Source organism: Balaenoptera musculus, chromosome 14 (assembly GCF_009873245.2).
Source record: "Balaenoptera musculus isolate JJ_BM4_2016_0621 chromosome 14, mBalMus1.pri.v3, whole genome shotgun sequence".
Taxonomy (NCBI): Eukaryota; Metazoa; Chordata; class Mammalia; order Artiodactyla; family Balaenopteridae; genus Balaenoptera; species Balaenoptera musculus.
Window position 1 is genome coordinate 16,915,913 of NC_045798.1, and position 21,473 is coordinate 16,937,385.

The window sequence follows — 21,473 nt, forward strand, 5'->3', positions numbered from 1 at the left end:
TAAATAGCCTACAAGGCTCTACATGATCTGTTCCCCACCTCCACCCCTATAATCTAATCTCCGATTTGCCAACTGATTCATTTCCTTCCAGCCGGATGATGTTGCACTAGCTATTCCCTCTTCCTGGAAGCCTTCTTGCCGATATCCACACCTCCATCGAGTCTTCGCTCAAATATCACCTGCTGGAGGGCTACCCTGATTGCCCTATTCAAAATTACCCAAAAACCACTCCCACTCCCCCGCTTCCTCTGTTCTATCTTTTTGGCAGCACTTACACCTTGTAACACACTATATAATTTATTTGTTACATTGTTGTTTGTCTCTCTCTGCAAAGATTTTTGCCTTGTGCCTGGCACATAGTGAGCTTATAATAAATATTTGTTGAATAAATGGATGCAGGGTTTGCAGACAGATAACCTTGGATGCATATCCTTGTTCTGCCACTTGCTAGCTGTGTCATCTTAGGAAGTGATTTCACCTTGCTGACCCTCTGTTTCCCTTTCCTTATCGGTAAAATGGGGATAATAGTATTCACATTCTAGAGTGATATGTCTTAAGACAACACAGTTCCTGGAATATAGGAGGAAATCACTAGATGTCAACTTATTTTATTACACCTTCATTCAACACTTATTTGAACAATTGTGCTAGATCAATAAATATCTTTTGGGACTTCCCTGGTGGCACAGTGGATAAGACTCCATGCTCCCAATGTGGGGGGGCCCGGGTTCAATCCCTGGTCAGGGAACTAGATCCCACACACATGCCACAACTAAGGAGCCCTGGAGACGCAACTAAGGAGCCCACCTGCCGCAACTAAGATCCGGCGCAACCAAATAAATAGAATAAAATAAATATGTTTTTAATGAATGAGCTTAGATCCTAGGTCAGAAGTGGCGAGGGGTTCTCCCTATCTCCACCCTTTTCACTTGACCAAGTTAGAAACCTTGGTATGTTGTTTTCAAGCCTCCTGGTGCCTCTCATGATGAGCCTGTATAGAGAACTGCTGGAGTCCATTACTGCTAAGATCTCTTTTTAGTGACAATGTATTGATATAACTGCATGCCCAGCATTGTGCTACGTACTTTGTGCACATTACCGCTGTTAATCTTTGCAACAATCCCCCAAGGAGGTACAGTATTAGTATTTCACTTTTATTGATAAGAAAATTCACAGAGGTTAAATAATACACCCAAGTCCATCAGCTGATAAGTGGTGGCTTCAGAACCGAAATCTAGGAGCATGTTCAAAGCCCATGGGCCTCACTATGCTATACAGTCCCTTCCAAACCCGAAGGCTGTTTCCCTCCAAATGCACTTTTCCAAGTATATACGTTTCCACATAGTAACTTCCCAAGGACATCCTGGCTCTGATGATATAAATATAAATATTGTCTCTAATTGTAGTACATCAATATAATGGAATACCATGAAGCCATTAAAAAATGATGCACATATTTATTTATTGACATGATTAAATACAAAGTATAATTGAGTGAAAAAACAAATTACAATGAAGTGTACTGTGTTCATTTATAGAAATAAATCCAACATGGGCTGGAAATATTATCTTTGGGTGAGGGGTGAAGGTGATTTTCACTTCTGAGCTTACTGTGAAAGGGTCAGGGTTCAGACTAGAAGTCAACATGCAGCTTTTGGAGGACCATTCCAAACAACAGGAAAACTGTGAAGTTACAAAGCTGTCCAGGAAGCTCTCAAGGGCCCAAGACCGGAGTTCTGGCTCTGACGAGAGCAAGGAGGAAGCATGCAAATACAGACATGACCACCAGGGGGCAGTCGAGAGCCATCCGCAACTGTAAGTGAAGCCACTTTCAACTGGGAAGGTTTTACACCCGAGGTGTGGTGCCGGAACGTGGGAGTGGTGGTGTCTGGTCAATGTAGGAACACAGACAGAGACAAGCCCTGGGTTCACATCCTGTCTCTGTGCTCATTCACAGGATACCTTGTACACATCGGTTCTATCTGAACCTCTTCCCCCATCCGTGAGTGTAAGGCCACCCCCAGGCCCATGTAAGGATGCCCTTGGCGAATCCATGGCAAATTGCAGTGGGCAGGGCCTGACCCATGCAGGAAGCCAGGAGGACCACAAGTGCCCTGTGGGACAGGGATCCCATCCCCAGGGCTTTGGCCTCAAGTAAGTGAACTTCAATGATTTACCCCCAAACTGTGGTCCTTGTGAGCCTGGGGAGGGCTTAGTATCTTTTCTGGGACTAAGTTGTTAATCTCAGACCACAGAGAAACGGCACTAGCACAGGTGAAAATAATGGCAAACTTTATTGGCATAAATCACAGGAATTGAAATGGGGAAAAGCCAGGTTATAAGTTTACAGAGAAAAAAAATTAAAATCATCAAATAACCATTGACCCAGAGGGTGGACCTCTGAAACCCCAGGTCCTCTAGGGGAAGGGTCACTGTAAACAGAGCAATAAGGCCTGTGGGTAGACGTGGAGACATTAGACCCGTGGCGGGGCCTGGCTGACCTCCCCAGACCCGGGCTGCTCTCAGCCCTGCCACCAAGGAGGGACTCTCTTCCCTCCTTGGGAAGCCTCCTTGAGAGGCTCAGCACACCCAGCCTCTGCTAGGAGGCTAGCGGAGTGGTCTGGCTCTTCCTCACTTTAGACCGCACTGGGACCCCGTTCCACTAACCCAGAACCCCAGCACTACCTGTCTCATCCTTGGGGGAGAGCACTCTGGGGGCTTCCTGTTGCTTCAGCGAGATCTTGTCCTTTTGCCCAGAATCCTAGCAGGCCCCCAGCCAACGACCTGGGCTCTTTTCCCCAGGACACCAGTCTCCAGGGAGGGCAGGAAATTTGGGGAAGGGATGCACCCAGTGGCATCAACAAGACTAATGGTCAAAATCAGATACCAGCTTTCCTGAGGAGGCAGAAGAGCAAGCCCCAGAGAAGCAGTGAGAAGGCCAAGAATGTTCTCTTTGTTGCCAGAAAGTTCACAGGGGAGTGGACACTTCTAATGGCTTACTTAGGAAACAGCACCCACAAAGTGTACTTCCCCCTTCTCCTCCCTCAGGAACAGGACGGATGAGGTTCGGAATTCTAGGCCCCAAAGGGCAAGACACCCTTAAGGCCGGTTTCAGTGAAAAGCTTGCTGGCCTGGATAGTAAGGAAGGGGTTTCAAAATACAGCAGTTTATAAAACAGTCCTTGTGAAGAGCTGTGAAGTTAGAGAAGGGGAGTCACAGAGCTGCTCCCAGTTCACCTGCTTGTGCTAAGAAAAAATAAAATACAAATGCTTCCCTCCCTCCAAGCCCTCAGTACAAGGCAAACCCCATATACCAGAGCCACCGTGGCATACACAGGACAGTGGCAGTGCACACGGGGGAAAGGTACAAAAGGAGACGTCTTTAAAATCTCTTCAAAATCATTTTTGTATAGAGAAGTAAAAGCAACTCAGACGATATGAATTCAAACCTCAGTGTAGAAATCTATCAAAGTTGGTACAGTGTCCAGGCACGGGGTGAAACCCCACCTCACACCATCCCCGGAGAAGGAGGAAGTGACTATAAAACATTATTGCTGGAGAGGCCTTTCTCAGTAGAACCAGAGCAGTTACAGAGGTCGGGGGGCAGCTGCCCAGGCCTGGGGAGACTGGAAGGGCAGGAGGCGCACAAGGAAACTTCCGTGGCCACTTGGACACTTCCGCCCTTGGATGGATGGATGGGTGGACGCTGGCATTGTCTGGAGGGAGCTGCTGTCCCCCAATACTCTCGAAACAAGGATCATTAGGTTGTGGGGGGAGGATAAGGACGAAAAGAGGCCCCCATGTGACCCTGCCTGCCCTCCCCACCCCCACCCCCAGCTCCACTGCCGAAATATGAGTGAGAGATGGCTCCAGTGTGGGGTGCTGGCCTGGCCAGGCGGGTTCGTGGGGACACAGGTGCCGCCCTCCAGCCTCTGCCTCTGGGGAGGGTGAAGAGCTGGCAGCCTGGGGAGAGCTGCAGGAGGAGGAAGGAGGCCCAGAGGCTCTGGCAGTGGGTAAGAAAAGCAGGCAGGACCCCTCAGGACCCTCTTGCCATCCTGCACCAGCCAAGGACGTGGTTCCAGTTTCAGTCGGGTTTGCCCCTTCACCCCTGGGCGAGGCCTCTGGGTCACAGTAGCAGTTGGGAGGCTGGGCCGGGAAGCGGGGCAGAGGAAGGGATGAGCGGGCCTAGCAGAAGAGCTTGACGAAGCAGTTCTGACAGTAAGGCTTGTCGTTCTGCTCCTTGAAGGTGCCCTTGTTGAGCTGCTTGAGGCAGAAGGCACAGACAAAGTGCTCCGGGTGGAACTTCTTGGCCATGGCAGTGATGCAGCGGCCGGTGATGGGCTTCTGGCAGCCGGAGCACAGCGAGCCCCGCCGCTCGTGGTAGTGCACCTCACAGTAGGGCTGCCCGTCGTGCTCGAAGAAGCTGCCATTGACAAATGGTGTGAAGCATTCCTGGAGACAGAAGAGGGGTGGGGCGGGGGTGGCAGGGGGCTCAGGCTAGGGCTGGGGGCTGAGGCAGCTCCCAGGTGATGGGCAGGAGACAGTCAGGGTCATCACACTCGAAACGATTCCCCCTTGCTGAGCATCTTCCACATGCCAAGTGTGGTGCTAAACGCTTACTGAATTCTCCCAATGACCTTGACTTGCCACTGCTAAGTTGCACTGCCTGAATTCAAACACGGGTCTTACGCCTGGGCACTTCAGCAGGTGGCTTAACAGTGTGCCCAGAAACCCTGGTGTCGAGAAAAGGGTTCCAGGGTCAAACTCTGCATCCTAGATTCCCATTTGGAGATCCAAAGGCACACTTAGGTATTAAAGGCTCTGAGAAGTCTGGCAATGAACAGTTTCCCAAACTTATTTGATCAGGGGATGCTTACTGGATCTCTAATAACATCTGGCGGACATTACCCCCCAGAATGCAGTCTGGAAACCATTGCGCATTTCCACTGAGGCTGCTAAATGCTTGCGTTATCTCATTTCACTCTCACACACCCTTCTCCCGAATGTGACCCGTCTCAGGGCTGCTGCACAGGACCACCTTGCTCTTGGTTTCTGCCAGCCTCAATACGAGCCCTGGCCCAGGACCTACTGGACTTGAAGGAGTGCACCCCCTGCCTTCTCACCTCATTAATACCCCCAAACAGGGCCTGTACATCAGATTCAGAAAGCACAGTCAGGTAGGCCCTTCTCTCCCCACTGCCCACTCTCGGCCCCCTCCAGAGGAGGGCTGGGGGCCCCTTACCCGACACACAAAGCACTCAGGATGCCACAGGGTGTTGAGGGCCGAGATGTAGTTCTCCAGGATGGCTCGGGCGCAGCCGCCACACTTGGGGGCGAACATGTCAAAGTAATCCTTCCGGCAGTAGGCCTTGCCGTCTTTCTCGTGGAACCCTGAGGAGGGGGGGCGTGGGGGGCAGATGAGGCCTCCAGAGGAGGAGCCACCCTGACTCCAGCCTCAGCAAGGTCTCCCACCATGCCCACGCCTCCCCAGTGCTCCGGGCGACAGCGAGCGAGAAGGTACCGCTCAGTACCTTCAGGCCCAAAGAAGGCTCCACACTGGGCACAGAAGAAGTGCTCGGGGTGCCACGTCCGGTCAAGGGCTGTCACCACTTTCTGTGAAAGCAAAGTGTGGGACCAGAGCTGAGCAGCTGCCCCACTGGACAGATCCCACAGCTGAGAACCACAGGCAAGGCCGTCCTTCTGCCCCCGCCCCCAGCCCCAGCCAAGGAAAGAGTATAACACTCCCAAGATGGGGGTCTCTCCCAACCGTGCTCTGAATACCACTGAGAATTCCGACTTATTGAAGGATGTGATATGCCAGGCACACTCTGTCTCCTTTAATCCTCATGTGCAGCTGAGATCATAGGTTCTATTGTGACTCCCATTTTATAAGGGAAGAAACTTGGGCTCAGAGAGTCTAGACGTTTCCCTAACATCACACAGCAAGAGAGTGAGGGAGCCCACACTCCACTCCATTTACCTGGGCAGGGCTCCTAACCTCTGGGAGTCTCAGCAGAAGGGAATCGGGGATGAGAGGTAGCGCTGCTTAACGTGCATTAGGACGAGCCGTGCATCCGGCCTGAGTGTGAATCCCAGTTTCCTAGCAGTGTGAGTTCGGCCATGTAATGTGACCTCTCTGAGCCTCAGGTGGCACCACCTGCACCCAGGAACTCACATCCAGGATGGGCCCGTTGCAGTAGTAGCAGCGCGGAGAGAAGAGGTTGTGATAGTCCTTTTCACAGTAGGGCTGTCCATCCCGCTCAAAGAAGTTCCGGGATCCGATCTCCTCCTGGCAGTGGGTGCAGACGAAGTGCTCTGGGTGCCACGTCTTCCCCATGGCGGTCACGACCTGAGGATGGAGGCAGGATATGGTTCAGGACCCAGGTCTGCCACAAAGCACCCTCCCAGAGAAGCCAAGGTCCCGTGCCCACCTGCTGCTCCCTCCCCTGCCCCACCCCTCCATCATCACCTGCCCCGCGATGGGTTTCTTGCAGGCCCCGCAGACCCCCTTGGCGACCGTGGCGACCCCCAGTTTGTTCAGGTCAGACTGCAGGCTCCCCAGCATGCTGTCAAGCTGGCTCCCAGGCTTTGGGGGCCCTCCCGGGGGAGAGCTGCTCCCTGTCTTCCCCTGGGCCATGAACTGTGGAGAGAGGGGAGAGGGCAGGTGAGGACATCCGGGCCTTGGGGATGGGGTTCGCAGCACCAGGGGCTCTCCCCTCTCCTGGACAGATGGGCTGATGGAGGCAGGAAGTGCAGCCCCTCCAGGGGCTTCAGAAGCCCTCAAGGTGGGAGTGGCATCTGCAAGACATTCTGGTGTCAGAGGGGCTCACGGTGGGCCTGACCGAGCCCTGGGCACACACGGCAAGCAGGACATTAAGCCCCAGCCTTGGCACTGACCCCTCCCTCGTCCTGCCCTTCAGGGCTGCTCTGGCTGCCGTTCGGAGGCCAGCCGGCCGCCCAGCACAGCTCTCCGTCCGCTCTTTGTTCCAGGCCCTGGATCTTAGATAGGGGAGGAAATAAGAATAAGAATTTTTTTTTTTTTTAATTAAGGAAGAAAGAATAAGAGACCTTGTCATCGGACCATTTCACAAAAAGGACTTTAGGATGAAATAAAAGGATGGATTTTTTTTTTCCCCCTACTAGCAGTACCAAAATCAGGAGAAAAAGTCTAGAGAAAAACAACCACGAGAGAGAGGCCCAGGGAGAGATGAAGAGGGAGAGAGAGGTAAGCCAACCAAAAGGTGCAGGACTTAGGGAGGGGAAGTGATGGGGCCGGAGAGCAAGGAGGCCTCGCCAGGTACTGGGTCTGGGGCTGAAGGGGGGGAATAGGTTTTGGTTTTCCTTCTGGGAATGGCTTCCTCAGATGGAGCCGGGGGCAGGACCGAGGGGCGGCAGAAGGGGCAGGCAGAGGGGAGGCCCCACGGGGAAGAAAGAGGGCAGCTGACGTCTCGGGGGTGAGAGCGTGGACATCAGGCTAAGCGAGGGTCCAGGGTCAAGGCCAGGTCTCAGGAAGGACCACGGTACCATGCAGGGCTTGTGGATGGAGGAACAGAGTGGGTGGGTGTGTGTGTGCAGGGTGGGAACACCACTCGAGCGTAAGGACAGGGACAGGCAGGGCTGGCGTCAGGGCCCCGGGAGGCCTGCCTGCATCGGGGGGAAGAGTGGGTCCTCGTCGGTCTGGCAGCCCATGGACCTCACAGAGTGGGGCGCAGGAGTGGGCGGGGTGGGGCCCTGCACACCGTCTTCCCGTGGCCCCGCCCCAGCACTCTGGACCCCGAGGGGACCTCGAGGAAGAGCCGAGGGCCCCAGGGTGGAGGAGGTGGGCGGGCTGGGCCGGGGAGAAGAGCTGCTGGCCGAGGCGTCTTTGCGATGCTGGAGCAAAGGGCTGGGAGGAGGAGGAGAAGGCAGAACAGAGAAGGTTCTTCTCAGGGGAATGGGAGAGCCAGGAGGGAAGACAACCTGGGAGGAAGAAGAGAGGGAGAGAGATGAAGGCAACGGTGGAGGAAACATCAGCTCAGCAAGCAGGGGCTCCCTGGGGCCCTCCCACTCTGGCACCAAGAGTGAGGCTGGCCTCACAAGGCCACGGGATGCAGGACCCCCCCACATGCCAAACTTCCCCTCTGGCCGCTGCTGGGGAAGAACTGGAGGACCTCCGCCCTGGCCCAGCCCTGGGCACCTACTCACTACCTTCTCTACCAGCTGCCCCCTAGCCCGCCTCCCACACGGCTGCACAGTGATGACGATGCCCTCGGTCAGCCAGTCCTCGGCAGAGGCCCCCGTGGCCCCCTCGGCCTCCTCCACCTCCGGCTGGATGCCCAGCCGACCCTGCAGCTCCGCGATGAGCCGCTCCTGGGACGGGGTCCTGCTCAGGGTGGCGGGGTCCAGCCGGCGACGAGGGGAGGGCTCCCGGGACATGGGGTGAGCGTGGCCGGTCTCCCGGCTCCTCCTGATCATGGAGCGGATCTGAGGGGGGGAGGGAAGCTGTCACAGGCCACTCTGGGCTCAGCAGATGCTGCTCAGTCCACACTCAAGAGCCCCCAGGAGGGGTGGGCAGGACCACACCACCAGAGAAGAGCCAAGCTGAGCTAGGGTGGAGGCAGGGGGCAGAGGAGACTCCCTCCAAGGCAGCCCTGACCTTGGGTTAGACACTTCACTTCCAGGGCCTCAGCTTCTCCATCCTTGAAATGGGGTAACGGTATTTTCTCAGCTGCCTTACAGGGTTATTACAAGAATTATGTGAAAGAATGTAAGTGGACATTCTTGAAAGGACATAAGAATTTCCCTTCCTCCCTCCCTCCCTTCCTTTTTTTGATTCGTAGTAGAAAAAATGCGGGTCTTTCCTTACAGTAAATCCTTCAACCAGGTTTTTTTTTTCCTTGTTTACATTATAACCTACTTGTTTCTAGCAGTTTGGTTTTTTTTTTTTTTTTTTTGGCCGCACCGTGTGTCATGCGGGATCTTAGTTCCCCGACCAGGGATCAAACCCGTGCCCCCTGCATTGGGAGCGTGGAGTCTTAACCACTGGACTGCCAGGGAAGTCCTGGTTTGGTTATTTTTGTTGTTGTTTTATTTTACTTTGTTTTTGAAAAGGGCCTAAAATTTTAATCAAGAAGTGAATAATAACCGTTAACGTCAGCCACAGCTTACTGGGGGACCGTGTGCTATGTTCTTTCTAAGCACTTTCCAGGCATTACTTCATTTAATCCTCTGGACAACTCTGGGGGAAATGGTCTATTACCCTCATTTTAAAGAAGAGAAAACTGAGGCCGGTGGGGGCGTTGCCCAAGGTCACCCAGGGAGCAAGTGTTGGAGGTGTGGTTTGTATTCAGTTCTATCTGGTTCCCAAGCCCATGCTTTTCACCACTCCACACACATCCCATCAGGATGTCAGGGGAAGCTCATCTGAAGGAAAAAGCCTTAATCAAGCAAGAGGCAGGGTGCCACTAAGAGAAATTCCAGGGCCCAGGGAGCTCCACCGGCCCCACAGAGCCCACTGCCCAGTGCTGGTTGTCAGGGTCTCAGGCCACGGCATCTCGGAATCGGCTGCCCAAGCAAACATGCGCAGAGTGGGAGGCTGCATGCAATTAGCCAGGCGTGGTCCACGTGCGGCCTGCCGGGGCCATGCCTAGCAGCCGTGCGAGCTCACGCCTGCCTGGCCAGAGGTGGAAATCCTCTCCGTGGTGTTGGGTGTGTCCACGACCACAGCCTGTGGAAGTTCTGGCCGTTCCCTCCTGGCCTCTGCAGCGGCTTCGGTGGTGCCCTCTGGCCTCCTGGGGGTCTCGGGCCCCTGGGCTGGCCTGACCAGGCTGCCCACCGTGGGCGTCTCTCCACCTAACTGCTCCTCCTCAACTGGGGCAGGGCATCTGCTCTCTGGCTCCCCTGGCTCTGGCCTTGCCCTCTCCTTCTGCTGTCCACGTGCCTTCGTGAGACTCCAGGTATCCGGGAAGATAGCCTGACGGTCCACAGCCATGGCGGCTGGCTCGATTACTTCCTGGAAGCTGGGCATAGCTCCCCGGGGGAACTCAGGCCTAAGTGCCTCCAGAGCCCACGGCCACTCCCATGTGGCAGCCACGGCCTCTCCCGGGCACAAAGGGTTGGCCGACAGCACTTGGGGTTCCCCAGCCTCCTGGGGACCTGTGCACCCAGCGTGGGGTAGAGTGTGGCCGGGAGGCACCCTGGAGAGCTCACTCACCAGGCTCGCGTTTGGTGGGTCCCTCCAAACGCGAGCCTGGCTCTCTGCACCCAGTGGCCCCAAAGAACTCTCCGTGGAGGGAGACCTTGAGTTGGGGGTGTCAGGCATCTCCCCAAGGCCAGCCAAATCAAGCCAGCTGGGGGCCACATTGTCCTCAGTGCAGAGGACCTCCAGGGTGTGGCCGTGGCCTCGAGGGGAGGGTTTCCTAGGGGGTGGCAGCAATACAGAGGGCCCAGGAGGAGGAGGAGGAGGAGGAGAAAGTATGTGGTGTGGGGATGGAGCTGAGTTGGGCAGCAGCCTTGGGGAGCTCAAGGCCACAGCAGAGGAGCTGGTCTGGAGGAGGAGAAAGACAAAAGACAGAGGGGAGAGGAGAGAGAGATGGGAGAGATGAGGAAGGAAGCTCACTGCAAGGGGCAGGCTGGGCCTCAGGGCTCTGAGAGGCCCTGTCTACACTGACCAGACCGTCTACACTGACAAGACCAAGGTGGTGGTGAAGCTGAGGCATGAGGACTGGCCCTGGAAGAAGACCCAGCCCCCAGAAAGGTTTTCCTGGGCTTCATATCCCTGGCTCCCATCAAACCCAGGCAGCAGAAAGCAGCTTCTGAGCCATGCCTGTCGGGCACCGCCCCCTGCCAATCCGTGTACGGATGAGGGAGAAAAAGCTAAGGCGAGGTGGAGCACGGGGAGGTCAGCCCAGGCACCAATCAAGGGACAGGCAGCCACAGGCAGCTCTCGGCTCTGTCTCTCCCAGACAATCCAGCTCTCCTACATCCCCCGAGACCTTGCTCCAGGGGCACAGTGAGAACCAGCGCAGCTTCTCAAGGGATCTCAGAAAAGCAGCACAGCCTAAAGGGTGCTGGGGCAGGGCTCCCTCGGGCCAACTCCTGAGTCCAATGTACTTGCTCCTGACTGTGGCCACTCAGAATCACTGGCACATGAGGGCCACAAGCCCAAGCCGCTCCCATCCCCCACCTCCGTGAAACCCCAGCCGAAGGGAGGTTTGGAGGCACCAATGGGGCCAAGAGCCGGCTCCCCTCCTCCGATTCCCTAAGTCATGCCCCCGTGGAAGGGTGGAGTCAGCAACTGTTGGCGAGTTCAGTCACCATCAGTCCCCATCAAAGCACTGCATCCTCTAAATAAAACACCTCGGGTCTGGAAGGCCTGGGGAGGCCCAGCGGGGAGGGGATGGGGCGCCTCATGCAGGACTGGCCCAGTAGCCTGATGGGTGAGGTTTCCCAGAGAGAGCTTGTGGGGACTCAGAGGCGCATGGAGGATGGAAGGAGGATGGCGAAAGAGGCCTGTGGATTCAGGAGCCGGAGGCAGAAAGAAAGGATGTGTTGAGGACAGCCAGCCAGCGTGGGAGATGGGGCTCCAGGGCAAGTGACCTCCCGGCCCAGGATCCCACACGGCCCAGCAGAGCACCCCCTCCCCTACCAAGAGCAGCCATGGACACAGGGCCCTTTGTCCCAGCCTCCTGATCCCTCGCCTGGGTGGCTGGGAGCTGAGAGCACCCAGGGAGGAAGGAATGTCCTGCTGAGCACGTCCTGCCTTCACAGGCTGAGAGGCAGCTCAGTCCCCACGTGGCCGGCCTGGCCCTCCCTCCCCCGTATCCTGGCAAGGCCAGGGCACTGCCTGCGGGGTCCCGGGCTCAGGGCGAGGCACCCAAACACGGAGGGGCCAAGTTCCAGCTACTCATGCTGAGGTACAGGAGGGGAAGGATGGGGGTTCTGAGGGGCCAGGGCAGGAAAGAGGGACCTCAGGGCACCTTAAAATCCGACAGCGAGGCCATCAGCTCGTCCAGCTCCCTGGTGGCAGAAGAGGCGGAGATGCGTGTCTGCTGCTGGCTGGAGGTGACTCGCTGGGGGCTGCTCATCTCGCCCTGGTTCACAGTGATGGCGGGGCTGCACGCAGGCATGGCATCAGCGGGGACCCCAGAGGCCAGCCCGTGCACCCCCAGCATGTCCCTCCCCTCTCCAGGGGATCAACAACTCAGCGCTGACACTGGGGTCCCGCCACCCCCAACCCCAGGGAAGCCCACCAGCTCCCAGTCTCTCCTGGGGACCCATCGTTGGAAGGGGCTGCTGTCAGCCAGCAGGACAGAGCACTGAGGTGAGCTGATGGGAGAGAGGCGAGGGCAGCTCAAATGGCACCTTTCCCAAGAAGACCAAGTCCAAGCCTGCCTGTTCAACAAGCCCCAGCATCCTGTGTATCCTCCACAACACTGCACGTACATGTGAGGTTGTTCCAACAACACAGTAACACCAAGGAGAGATAAGACTCGGTAGACACTTACCATGGGTCCTGCGTGCACGTGCTTTATGTGTGTTATTGGGTCTCACCCCTACTGAGGTAGGTCATCTTATCCCCCTTATCCCATTTCCCCTTAGCCCATTCTACAGATGGGAAAACAAAGGCTTGAAAGACAACACTTAGAAAGTGCACAGCCAAGATGTGAACCCTATTGTGTGGCACCAAAGCCTGTGCTGACAGCTGCTGGGCTACGGGTGCCCTCAGCGTGCACAGTGTCTGTCCTTCCTGATGGATAGTGGCTCGCTGAAGGCAGGCATGGTGTCTGCGTGACTCGCCACCATCCCCCAAGGCCTGGTGCAGGGCCTGGCAAACAACAGGTACTTCAGAGGGAATGGATGACACTGGGGATGAGACGGCAGACCCTGGAGCACGGGACGGGCTGGGCGAGACCTTCCCCTGCCTGGGAGGGCCCAGTGGAGACTCACACGGGGCTGGGCACAGAGCTCTCCAGCTCATCCAAGAGACTCTCCACGCTGGGCCGCACGTCCTCCAGGCCCCGGCCTCCGTTCCGCTTGGGCTTCTCTTTGGTCAGTGGCCCAGCTTTGACACCCAGCGGGCTGTTATTCTCTGGGATGCCGTAGTGGGGGCTCAGAGCCCCAGGCAGTGGGGGGCTTGAGTTGGCCTCATCTTGGGAGAAGGAAAAGAGAAAAGCTGCTCAGACCTGAGCCCTGCTGGGATCGAGGCCAGCAGGTGGGCCTGGTGGGCCTGACCTAGTCCTACCTGCAGGGAAGCCTGGGGGGTTATGCTGCACGGCGTTCAGCTCCAGCAGCAGGCGGTCGAGTTCAGAAAGGTTGCTGCCCAAGGAGGAGCTCATGACGGTGGGTGAAGGCTCAGCCGACTTCTGCTTGTTGGGGAAGCTTTGAGAGGCAAAGGGAAGACCTCGGTGAGAGACGCTCTCCAGCTCTGGCAGCCCCCAAATCCTCAAGGAGAATAAGGCAGAGGGGATACAGCGTCTCCACCGGCCAGAGGACGGAGAGCGGGGAAGTGATGTGGCAAGAAGAGAGGAGGAAGGAAGTCTTGCTTCAGCTGCTGAACCTTCCTCAACACAGGGCGATGTGAGAGCCAGCCCAGCTGCTGCACGGTGACGGCAGATAAGGCCACCGGGCCAGTTGAGAGGCCTTCTGCCGTCTAACCCAGTGACCCCTGAGGCAGAATCCCCCTCCCCTCCAGCGCTGTGCCGTGCCTGTCCCTGGCCTCAGTGGCCTCTGCCCACCGATGCGCAGGATTCCCAAGCAGGGGGAGGAGCTGGGCAGTACCTGTACACGTGCTCTTCCTCGCCGGCTCGGGGACACGGAAGGCCGATGCCGTCCTGGGGGTTGGGGGCACTGGAAGTTTTAGCACTGGAGCCGTACACGGGGGACGGGGATGGAGGCTGCAGGAAGGACAGTGCTCAGAGCCTCCCCGGGGAGGAAAAGGAACAGCCCGAGTCACCCCCGGAAGGCTCCTGCTCACAGCCAGTCTCACCAGGGAGTTTCCACACTCTGACCAGGAGACAGGTGATTAACACTTGGTCACTGCCCCCTCACGTGGCAGCGGCGGGTGGGGAGAGCCAGACGCTTCCTGCCTCTTCTCCCCACTTCCCTGATCGCTGGCTCTCCGAGCCACTGCCAGACAAGCTCCTTGTGCCCTGAAGCTGACTTCCGAGCCCCTGTCCCCACCTTACCTGCTGGTGGATGAATCGGGAGGTGCTGGGCTGCCACTGGTCTAAGGGGTCAAGGACCGTGCCATTGAGGGCCTCGCTGGACGGGGGTGGAGGGACAGGGGGTGGCACGGCAATCTCCTGGTATGTGTGGTTTCCTGTTGGGTACGAGTAGGGGGTCTCCTCAGACAAGAACACAGGCCGTTTGGAGATGTGGGAGGTCGTGGACTCCAAGTCTGCCAGCAGGGCGTCTGCAGAGAGAAGGCGTGGGGAGCGGGTAAGAAAACGGACTCTGGGGACTAAGTCTCCAGTGGCAGCGCCCTCCCTGCCTACACCCAAGAGTTAATGATTTCTGAGCACCTGCCCCGCCCATGGGAGAAATGACCAGCCTCAGGTCAGGAAGGTACCAGCCCAGACCAGACTAAGAACAGCTCCCAAAGCTCTTCTCCCCAGCCAAGAAGAAGGTTCTCTGGAGGCTCCCGGGGCCACCCTGAGGGCTCTCCTACCTCTGGGAGCTGGGCACCTGCGTTCCCTCCCGACAGGGCTGTGCAGCTGGCTGGCTGGCCGGCCGGGAGTCAGAAATGCCTGCCTGGAACCCGCACTCTGACTCCGCAGGGCACGGCGGAGAGAACGGGCGGGAGGAGCCCCACGTCACGGGGAGGGGCCTGGGCACTGCCAGGTCCCACTTAATTTCCAAGAGCTTAAGCCCGCTCAGCCCCCAGCCTGGAGGAGCCCCTGGGGTGGTACCTGCCCTCCTGACCAGGTAGAAGCCGAACCTCAGGCTCCAAGCTCCTCCCGAGTCTCGGGGCTGCTGGTGAGGAGTGTGAGGGACAAGGCTGGTGCAGTGTTCGCCCCCCTCACCCACCGTCAGCAGAGAGGGGCAGGACTGCTCTGTAGGCTGTTTCTGCGGAAGCCTGGCAAGCAGCCTGGCCCCAGAGGCTCCAGGGCCCAACTATTCTGCTTTTAACAGCAGCAAGGGAGCCGAATCAGCCCACAAGTGCAAGCTTCCATTACCCTGGCACTAGGCAGCCCACAGGGGGCCCTGCATCTCCCCAGTCCCCAGACCAGAAGGGTACAGCTGGAGGAGTGGGGGCAGGAGCTGCTGATCCTGCCCTCCTGGGACCCTCAACAGCCCCACAGCCTGGCCCTGCATGCCATGCCCTCGTTCCTGCTGTGCCACGGACTAGTTCACTCTCCCCCCGCTGCTGGCCTGCTGCAGTGGGGGAACTCGGTCCCTGGCCCTTGTGATAATAATCACCAGAAAGCAATGGCTGGATCATGGCCGTTTACTAGTTAACAGGCATCGTGTTGGGCACGTTGCATACGTGGTCTCAGTTAATCCTCCTAATACCCCATGAAGTTGGAATTCTCACCCTCCCTTTACAGACGGAGAAACCGGCTTCAAGAGGTGATGGGACTGGCCCCAAATAACAAAGCCGGTAAGTGACAGGACTGACTCCTCAGAGGCCCCAAACCCGAAAAATCTGCCCTGCAAGAGGCTGCTGTGATCACAAGATGGTGCCAGATTTAAACAGTACAACTTCCTGAATGACGGGGCCCAAGCTCTGAGGGCTGCCAGTCTGATCCTTCCTGGTGGCCCTGTCCCCAACCCCACCCCTGCTCAAAGGAAGTAAGAAAGAAGCAAGGGCCTCACCCAGGGCCTGGGTCTGTGGGCCCACACCTCCCAGCTACGTGCCCTGATGTCCTACCCCCAAGGCTGGCAGCACCTACCCCAGGCTCCTACCCAGCTGATCAGAAGCTTGTTCCAAGGCCCGGGATGTCTCTGACTTCCAAGGAAGGTCAGTTCCTGCAGCCCCCGACTCCTCCAGGTCCTTTGGAAGAAGTTTGACTTCCTATCTCTAGCAAACCGGAACTAGAGGGAGTCTGTGTGTCTAGGTAACAGTGGAAAAGGAACCAGTGTCCAGGGCCAATCCCAGTGGCCTCTCCACGGCCACACCTGCTGCCTTGGCTTCACAAGGCGTCCTGGCTTCCTCTGGGCCCAAGCCAGCAGGAGGGTTGGGGGTCCCTCCTTCTCCATCATGGGCAGAGCCAGCCCCCAACACGTGCAAGTCCAGTAGGGGTAACAAGGGCAGCTGCCATGATTGAATGCCCACCAGGTGCCAGGAGTTTCACCTGTGTCACCTCTCTTCCTCCTCACGATACCACTAGCACAGATGGCAAAACTGAGGTTCACAGAGGCAGAGGCACATCTCCACACTGCCTGAGCTGGCTGAAGTGACACCACTGGGACCTGAACTCGGGTCTCGTGGGCTCCACTCAATAAAAGACAGATGGTTAAGCTTCCTCGTCAAACCTTCTGAGCCAGGGACACCACCAGCCTCTGCACCAAACACCTTCTCCCGCCTCACTCATGACCTGACTCCAAGTCTGGCTCATTGGTTTATGGATGGATTCTGGTTTATGATTTAAACAGGCTCTTTTCAACACAGATACATCTGTTGGTCAAAAGGACCAGTCCTGGGGGGTGGAGACAAAAGATCTGTGGAGTCGAGCCAGACCTGAGTTCAGTCCCAGCTCCTCTACACTACCCACAGCCACAGAGCAAATCACTTAGCTCCCCACCTCACAGCACTGGCGTGAGGTTTATATGGGATAGCAGATGCTATAGTACACGGGAAGCTGCAAACACCACATCTCATTTGCTTTGTGAAATTCAGAAAAAGATTTTCCTCCAAGGAGGTCAGGTTGGGTTGCAAAGTGCTGACTTCTCCCAAGTCCTCTATGGGTAGGATCTGAGCAAGACAAGAAAAGGGCAACCTTGAAGAGAAAAGCAAAAGCAAAGTAATAAAGTAACATTCAAAGGGAAACATTTGGGGACTTCCCTGGTGGTCCAGTGGTAGAGAATCCACCTTACAATGCAGGGGACGTGGGTTCGATCCCTGGTCAGAGAACTAAGATCCCACATGCCGCGGGGCAATTAAGCCCGCGTGCCACAACTACTCAGTTCGTGCGCCTCAACTAGAGAGCCCACGTGCCGCAAACTACAGAGCCCACGCGCCCTGGAGTCTGCGCGCCACAACTAGAGAGAGAAAACCCGCGCGCCACAACTAGAGAGAAGCCCGCGCGCCGCAAAGAAAGATCCCGCATGCCTCAACTAGGATCCGACACAGCCAAAAATGAATAAAATAAATAATAAGTCTTTTTTAAAACACCCCAAAAACAGAGTGAAACATTTGTGGATGTCAGAGAGCGGAGGCACACCACTGTCCAAACTTGCGTCTGAGTGAGAGTTAGGACACGCACAGCCACCGGTGCTGCGGTGTAGCTTCCTCCTCTCACTCCATCCTTGGTCTTTGCTCTGTGATAGACAGGACTTGGTGCCACTGTCCCACCAAACCCCTCACACGCGCCTCAGGGGAGAGCCAGGAATACAGGAGGCACGGAGGAGGACTTGCTGGCCTCTACCTTGGATTCCTACGGGTGCCGAGGCCGGCTCTCTTCCCACAGGCTGCAAAATGGTGATGGGCCAAAGTCTCCTTGCAAGCTCAGCAAACTCCTCCCCAGCCTGAGTAAACAGAGGTGGCAGATGGAGTCCACTTGCAGTCCACAGCGGGGGCGGGGGTGGGGGGGAAGGTCCCCAGTTTTCAGCTAGTTACTGCCTGGTGCCAGCTCTGAATACCCTAGGGGCAGGCTCAGGATTCCTTCTACACATACCCCGAAGAAGGTGTCAGAGAAAATGGTGCCGCTGGAACACACCCTCTCTCCCACATGTTTGCAGGATGGCTTCCATACACACAGAAGCAGTAAGCAGTCAGGGCTCACTCATTCAGCCTAAGGAAGGCCTCAGACTTCCTCAGCATCGCTCCACTAAGCTTCTGGGTCCAGGCCTGAGACCAGCAGAACAAGTCAGAGTGACTAGGACCACCCTAGTCACCCTGGGGAAAGAGCTCTCTCTGGGGCTTCCCAGCCCCTTTCTGGAGGAAATCACCCTAGATTCTGCAAGCGTTTTGCCTCTCCAGACCAGTGGATGCAGGCTCTGTCACTTCCATCCAAGAAGAGGGAAAGCCCAGGTCTCTGGGAGTCTATCCAGTGTATGTGTGGAGAGGGAGAGTTCTCCTTTCGAAACTGGGGACGGGGGAGTTAATGCACAGTTTCCAGTCCACCAGAGGCAACCAGCTTGTTGTGCCCTGGCAGCGAAGGGGTGCGGACCGTCCTCCGCTGCCCGCCAGAGGGAGCTATCGGCCCATCGGCTCTCCGCCACGGGGAGTAACCGAAGGTAACCTCGTGCAATCACGGAATTTTAGAGCTGGGGAAGACCCGGGAGCCCCCAGCCGGCCATGGGTGCACCGGGAAAGTTTCAGTGCCAGGGAATGCCTGACTGAGCTGGAGGGACGGTGCAGGCTGTGAGGAGGAGCACAACGGCGCCGGGGGGCCAAGCCTCTGGGCCGTGCCTGCAGCACACATCATTTGAAGGCGTGACTCAAGAGTGACACAAGAGACAGACACATGCCCTAGCTTCCAGTGCCCAGCGGCTGCACCTAAGCAGCCACTCAGAGGGGCTGTGGCTTCCACTGAGAGGCTGCCCAGGGGCAAGCGGGCGGGTGAGCACAGCGCACGGGGCCAGGACAAGGTGAAAGGCCCTTCCCTGGGCCCCAGCAACCACCAGCCGAGCACAATCCTGAGGACGGGAGGTGGTGGGGGGAGCCGCTGGCTCTGCAGCCCTGAGGGGGTTAAGACTCAGGTGTCCAGGCTCTCTGCGCTGGGAGGGAGGAGACTCGGGGGCCGGTCGGGCTGCATTCCAGGGCAAATGCTGCAGCTGCGCCCCTCATATTCCCAGACCAGCTCAAGGCACCCAGGACAGAGGGAGCCCCAGGCGCCCTCCCATCCCCAACATAGGGGATCTCTGCCAGACTGAGGCTTGGGGACCTGGGCTGACCCCCAGACACATAGCACCCAATAATAAGTTAAAGAGAATCAACTAACCACCTCCACCTCCACCCCGAACTGGAGTATACAGACAAGTCAAGCCTCTTTCACAAGCCCGGCTTCCTCCTACCCAAGCCCGGCAACTTCTTAGTATGTGATTAAAGACTATCAAGATCAGAGGCCTAGAGCTGGATGGACGCTAAAGAGAGTGAGATAAAGGGCCATCCAGGATCCCTCAAATGTGGCGGCGGCGGTTGGGGGGGCGGGGCACGGTTACAGATTTCATTCTCCCTCCCAGGCTCTGAGGACACGAGATGTTAGAACTCATACAGGGGAATTCTGAGTCACACAAACTCTGCTCTGTGGCCAAGTTGCCCGTCCAGGCTGCTTAACTGCTCTTGTACCTCGGTTTTCTTGTCTGTCCAATGGGAATTCCACCACCTTACTCACAGGAGTAAGGATTACACGAGAGAGTGGATGTAAAGTGCCTGCTTTAGCACAGTCCCTGGAATAGAGCACACGCTCAGTAGATGGAGTTCCCTCCCAGAGAGATGGTTAGCCCTGGAGGGGAAGGAGAAAAGCGCTTCAACATCCTGAAGGCAAAGGATGTTGCAATCCTTGATCATCAGTTAGGAGCACCATCCTGGGGAAAACAAAGTCACCATGGAGAAGCCTGCCCAGCAGATCTTCATGATGGGGCAGGTACATGTGGGGCATCATCCCATCCCAGAGTTCACAGGCTCCCCTGCCACACCAGCGCTAGGCTGATCTAAAAGAGGTAGGGTCCTTTGGCCACCAGGAAGACCCCAGCTTGACGTGCCTTATATTCTTGATACCTAGCCTAGAAGAGGCCCACAATAAGAACAAGACTCAGCTCACCCACCTTTGTTCTGCAGGCCAATGTAACTCAGCTTTCACGGCCCAGGCAGGTGTTTCCTTGGGAGCTGAGAAGCAGAAGGAAGGTGTAGCAAACACTGCCCTGAGAGCTCCAGCACAGCCATAAGGGACTGCCATTGCACAAGGCCTTCCCAGGCCAGGGCCAACTGTCCATTCCCTCCATTTATGGTGAGACCCAGACTCTCACAGAGACAGCAGCAGCTTGGTGAGTCCCTTCCCCACCAGACCTGGAGAAACCCAGCCTTTCAGCTTGCCTACCCTACTGGGTTCAGAACTGTGGGCAAGAGAGGTTTCGGCCCCCCTGCTGACCACCTGCGCAGCCCTGGTGGCCTCAAGTGTCAGAGGAGAAGCTGCCCAGCCTCCTTACAGCTGCCCAAGCTCAGTACATAAGCAGTGAGCGGGGCTCAGCCCTTCCTAAGGAAGGAGCTGTGTAAACAGCAGGACCGGCTCCCCTCTACGGGGATGGTCTCATCTCAGCCCCTTTGCTGAGACTCTTCCAGATTAGGAAGGAGAGCAGGACGAGAAGGCGGGTCTCCCCCTCCCTCAGCCCTGAGCACATGAGCAGTTAGAGCAGAGGTAATCTAATCCAGGGCAGCAGGGCACTTTTACATGGTGAGTAACTCCCCAGGAATGGGGAGCCGGGTATATTTATCCTGATAACTGTCCTGGGAGGAAAGACAGATCTGTGAACAGTAAGGGCCAATCTACAATTTAGGCCAGATCTGCTCTGCACTACCCAGCCCGGGGACCCAGGGCCTGGCCACTGACTAAGGAACTCGATCTCCTGAAGGGGCCTCCCCTGCCAATCTGGGTTCTTGCCAACTGACTGCCTCCTCTCCAAGAATGAAGGGGCCCTGTCTATCTTGCTTGATGCCATATCCCCAGCAGGTAGAATGAATGGCTGAATGACAGCGGGACTGTGAGAACGAGGAAGATGGGGATGGAGCCGTGAACAGAGAAAGTAGCCAGTGCCAGGATGCTGTGATTCCAGGCCCAGCCTGCTGGGTGCCTGTCATCGGGTCGGGCATCTTCTCTAGCTGTAAAACGGGCAGAACCCAATTTGTTCCCATGCCTGATAGCAAGCCCTGAGGAGGAGATAACATAATTTCGGGTGAAATTTACACAGAACCTTTCTGGAGCTCTTCAGAGTTTGTCTAAATCCAAGATATTGCTATTATCTGAATCCCAGACAGCGAACTGCTCTCCCTAAGGGGATGGAGGAGAAACAATCAATACTGTAGTGTCATTTAAATATTTAATAGCCGTGCCTGGAGGTTATGAAGACTCAGCCACCATTCTCCTTCGCTGACTCATGCCTCACTCAACAGGAACTGCCATTTTACTCTCAGCCCTGAAGGAAGTGTGGGCTGGGGGTGACACACAGGAAACCAGGGGAGACGGCCAGGAGTCTTCCAAGATGCTGCTCGGAGAGGTGGGAGGCGGCCCTTTGGAGAAGGCGTTTCTTGCCTGGGCTTCCCACATGCCTTAGGAAGGCGGTTTCCTGTCTGCCCTTCCTTGCAGGGGCTGACACAACATGAGTGTGTAGGCA

The 21,473-nt window shown here is 56.6% G+C and overlaps 1 protein-coding gene across 11 annotated transcripts in view; it reads right to left on the bottom strand.

Annotated features, from left to right (window-relative positions):
- Positions 1–2,271: 2,271 nt before the first annotated feature.
- The window catches only part of PXN (paxillin), a 43,996-nt gene continuing 24,794 nt past the window's right edge, over positions 2,272–21,473 (bottom strand). For 2 of the 11 annotated variants that reach the window (XM_036874615.1, XM_036874619.1), the window contains exons 2-15: positions 14,165–14,391; positions 13,758–13,873; positions 13,222–13,358; positions 12,927–13,128; positions 11,957–12,092; positions 9,646–10,524; positions 8,187–8,462; positions 7,644–7,958; positions 6,897–6,998; positions 6,469–6,639; positions 6,175–6,348; positions 5,531–5,612; positions 5,242–5,390; positions 2,272–4,451 (exon numbers count right to left, since the gene is read on the bottom strand). In XM_036874615.1, coding sequence (XP_036730510.1) covers positions 4,185–4,451; positions 5,242–5,390; positions 5,531–5,612; positions 6,175–6,348; positions 6,469–6,639; positions 6,897–6,998; positions 7,644–7,958; positions 8,187–8,462; positions 9,646–10,524; positions 11,957–12,092; positions 12,927–13,128; positions 13,222–13,358; positions 13,758–13,873; positions 14,165–14,391 — 3,233 coding nt within the window. In that variant the 3' untranslated portion in view covers positions 2,272–4,184. Of the gene's footprint in view, positions 4,452–5,241; positions 5,391–5,530; positions 5,613–6,174; positions 6,349–6,468; positions 6,640–6,896; positions 6,999–7,643; positions 7,959–8,186; positions 8,463–9,645; positions 10,525–11,956; positions 12,093–12,926; positions 13,129–13,221; positions 13,359–13,757; positions 13,874–14,164; positions 14,392–14,646; positions 14,729–15,871; positions 15,973–21,473 lie in introns of those variants that run through there. The other 9 variants (XM_036874618.1, XM_036874620.1, XM_036874621.1 and 6 more) reach the window with 9 other exon arrangements.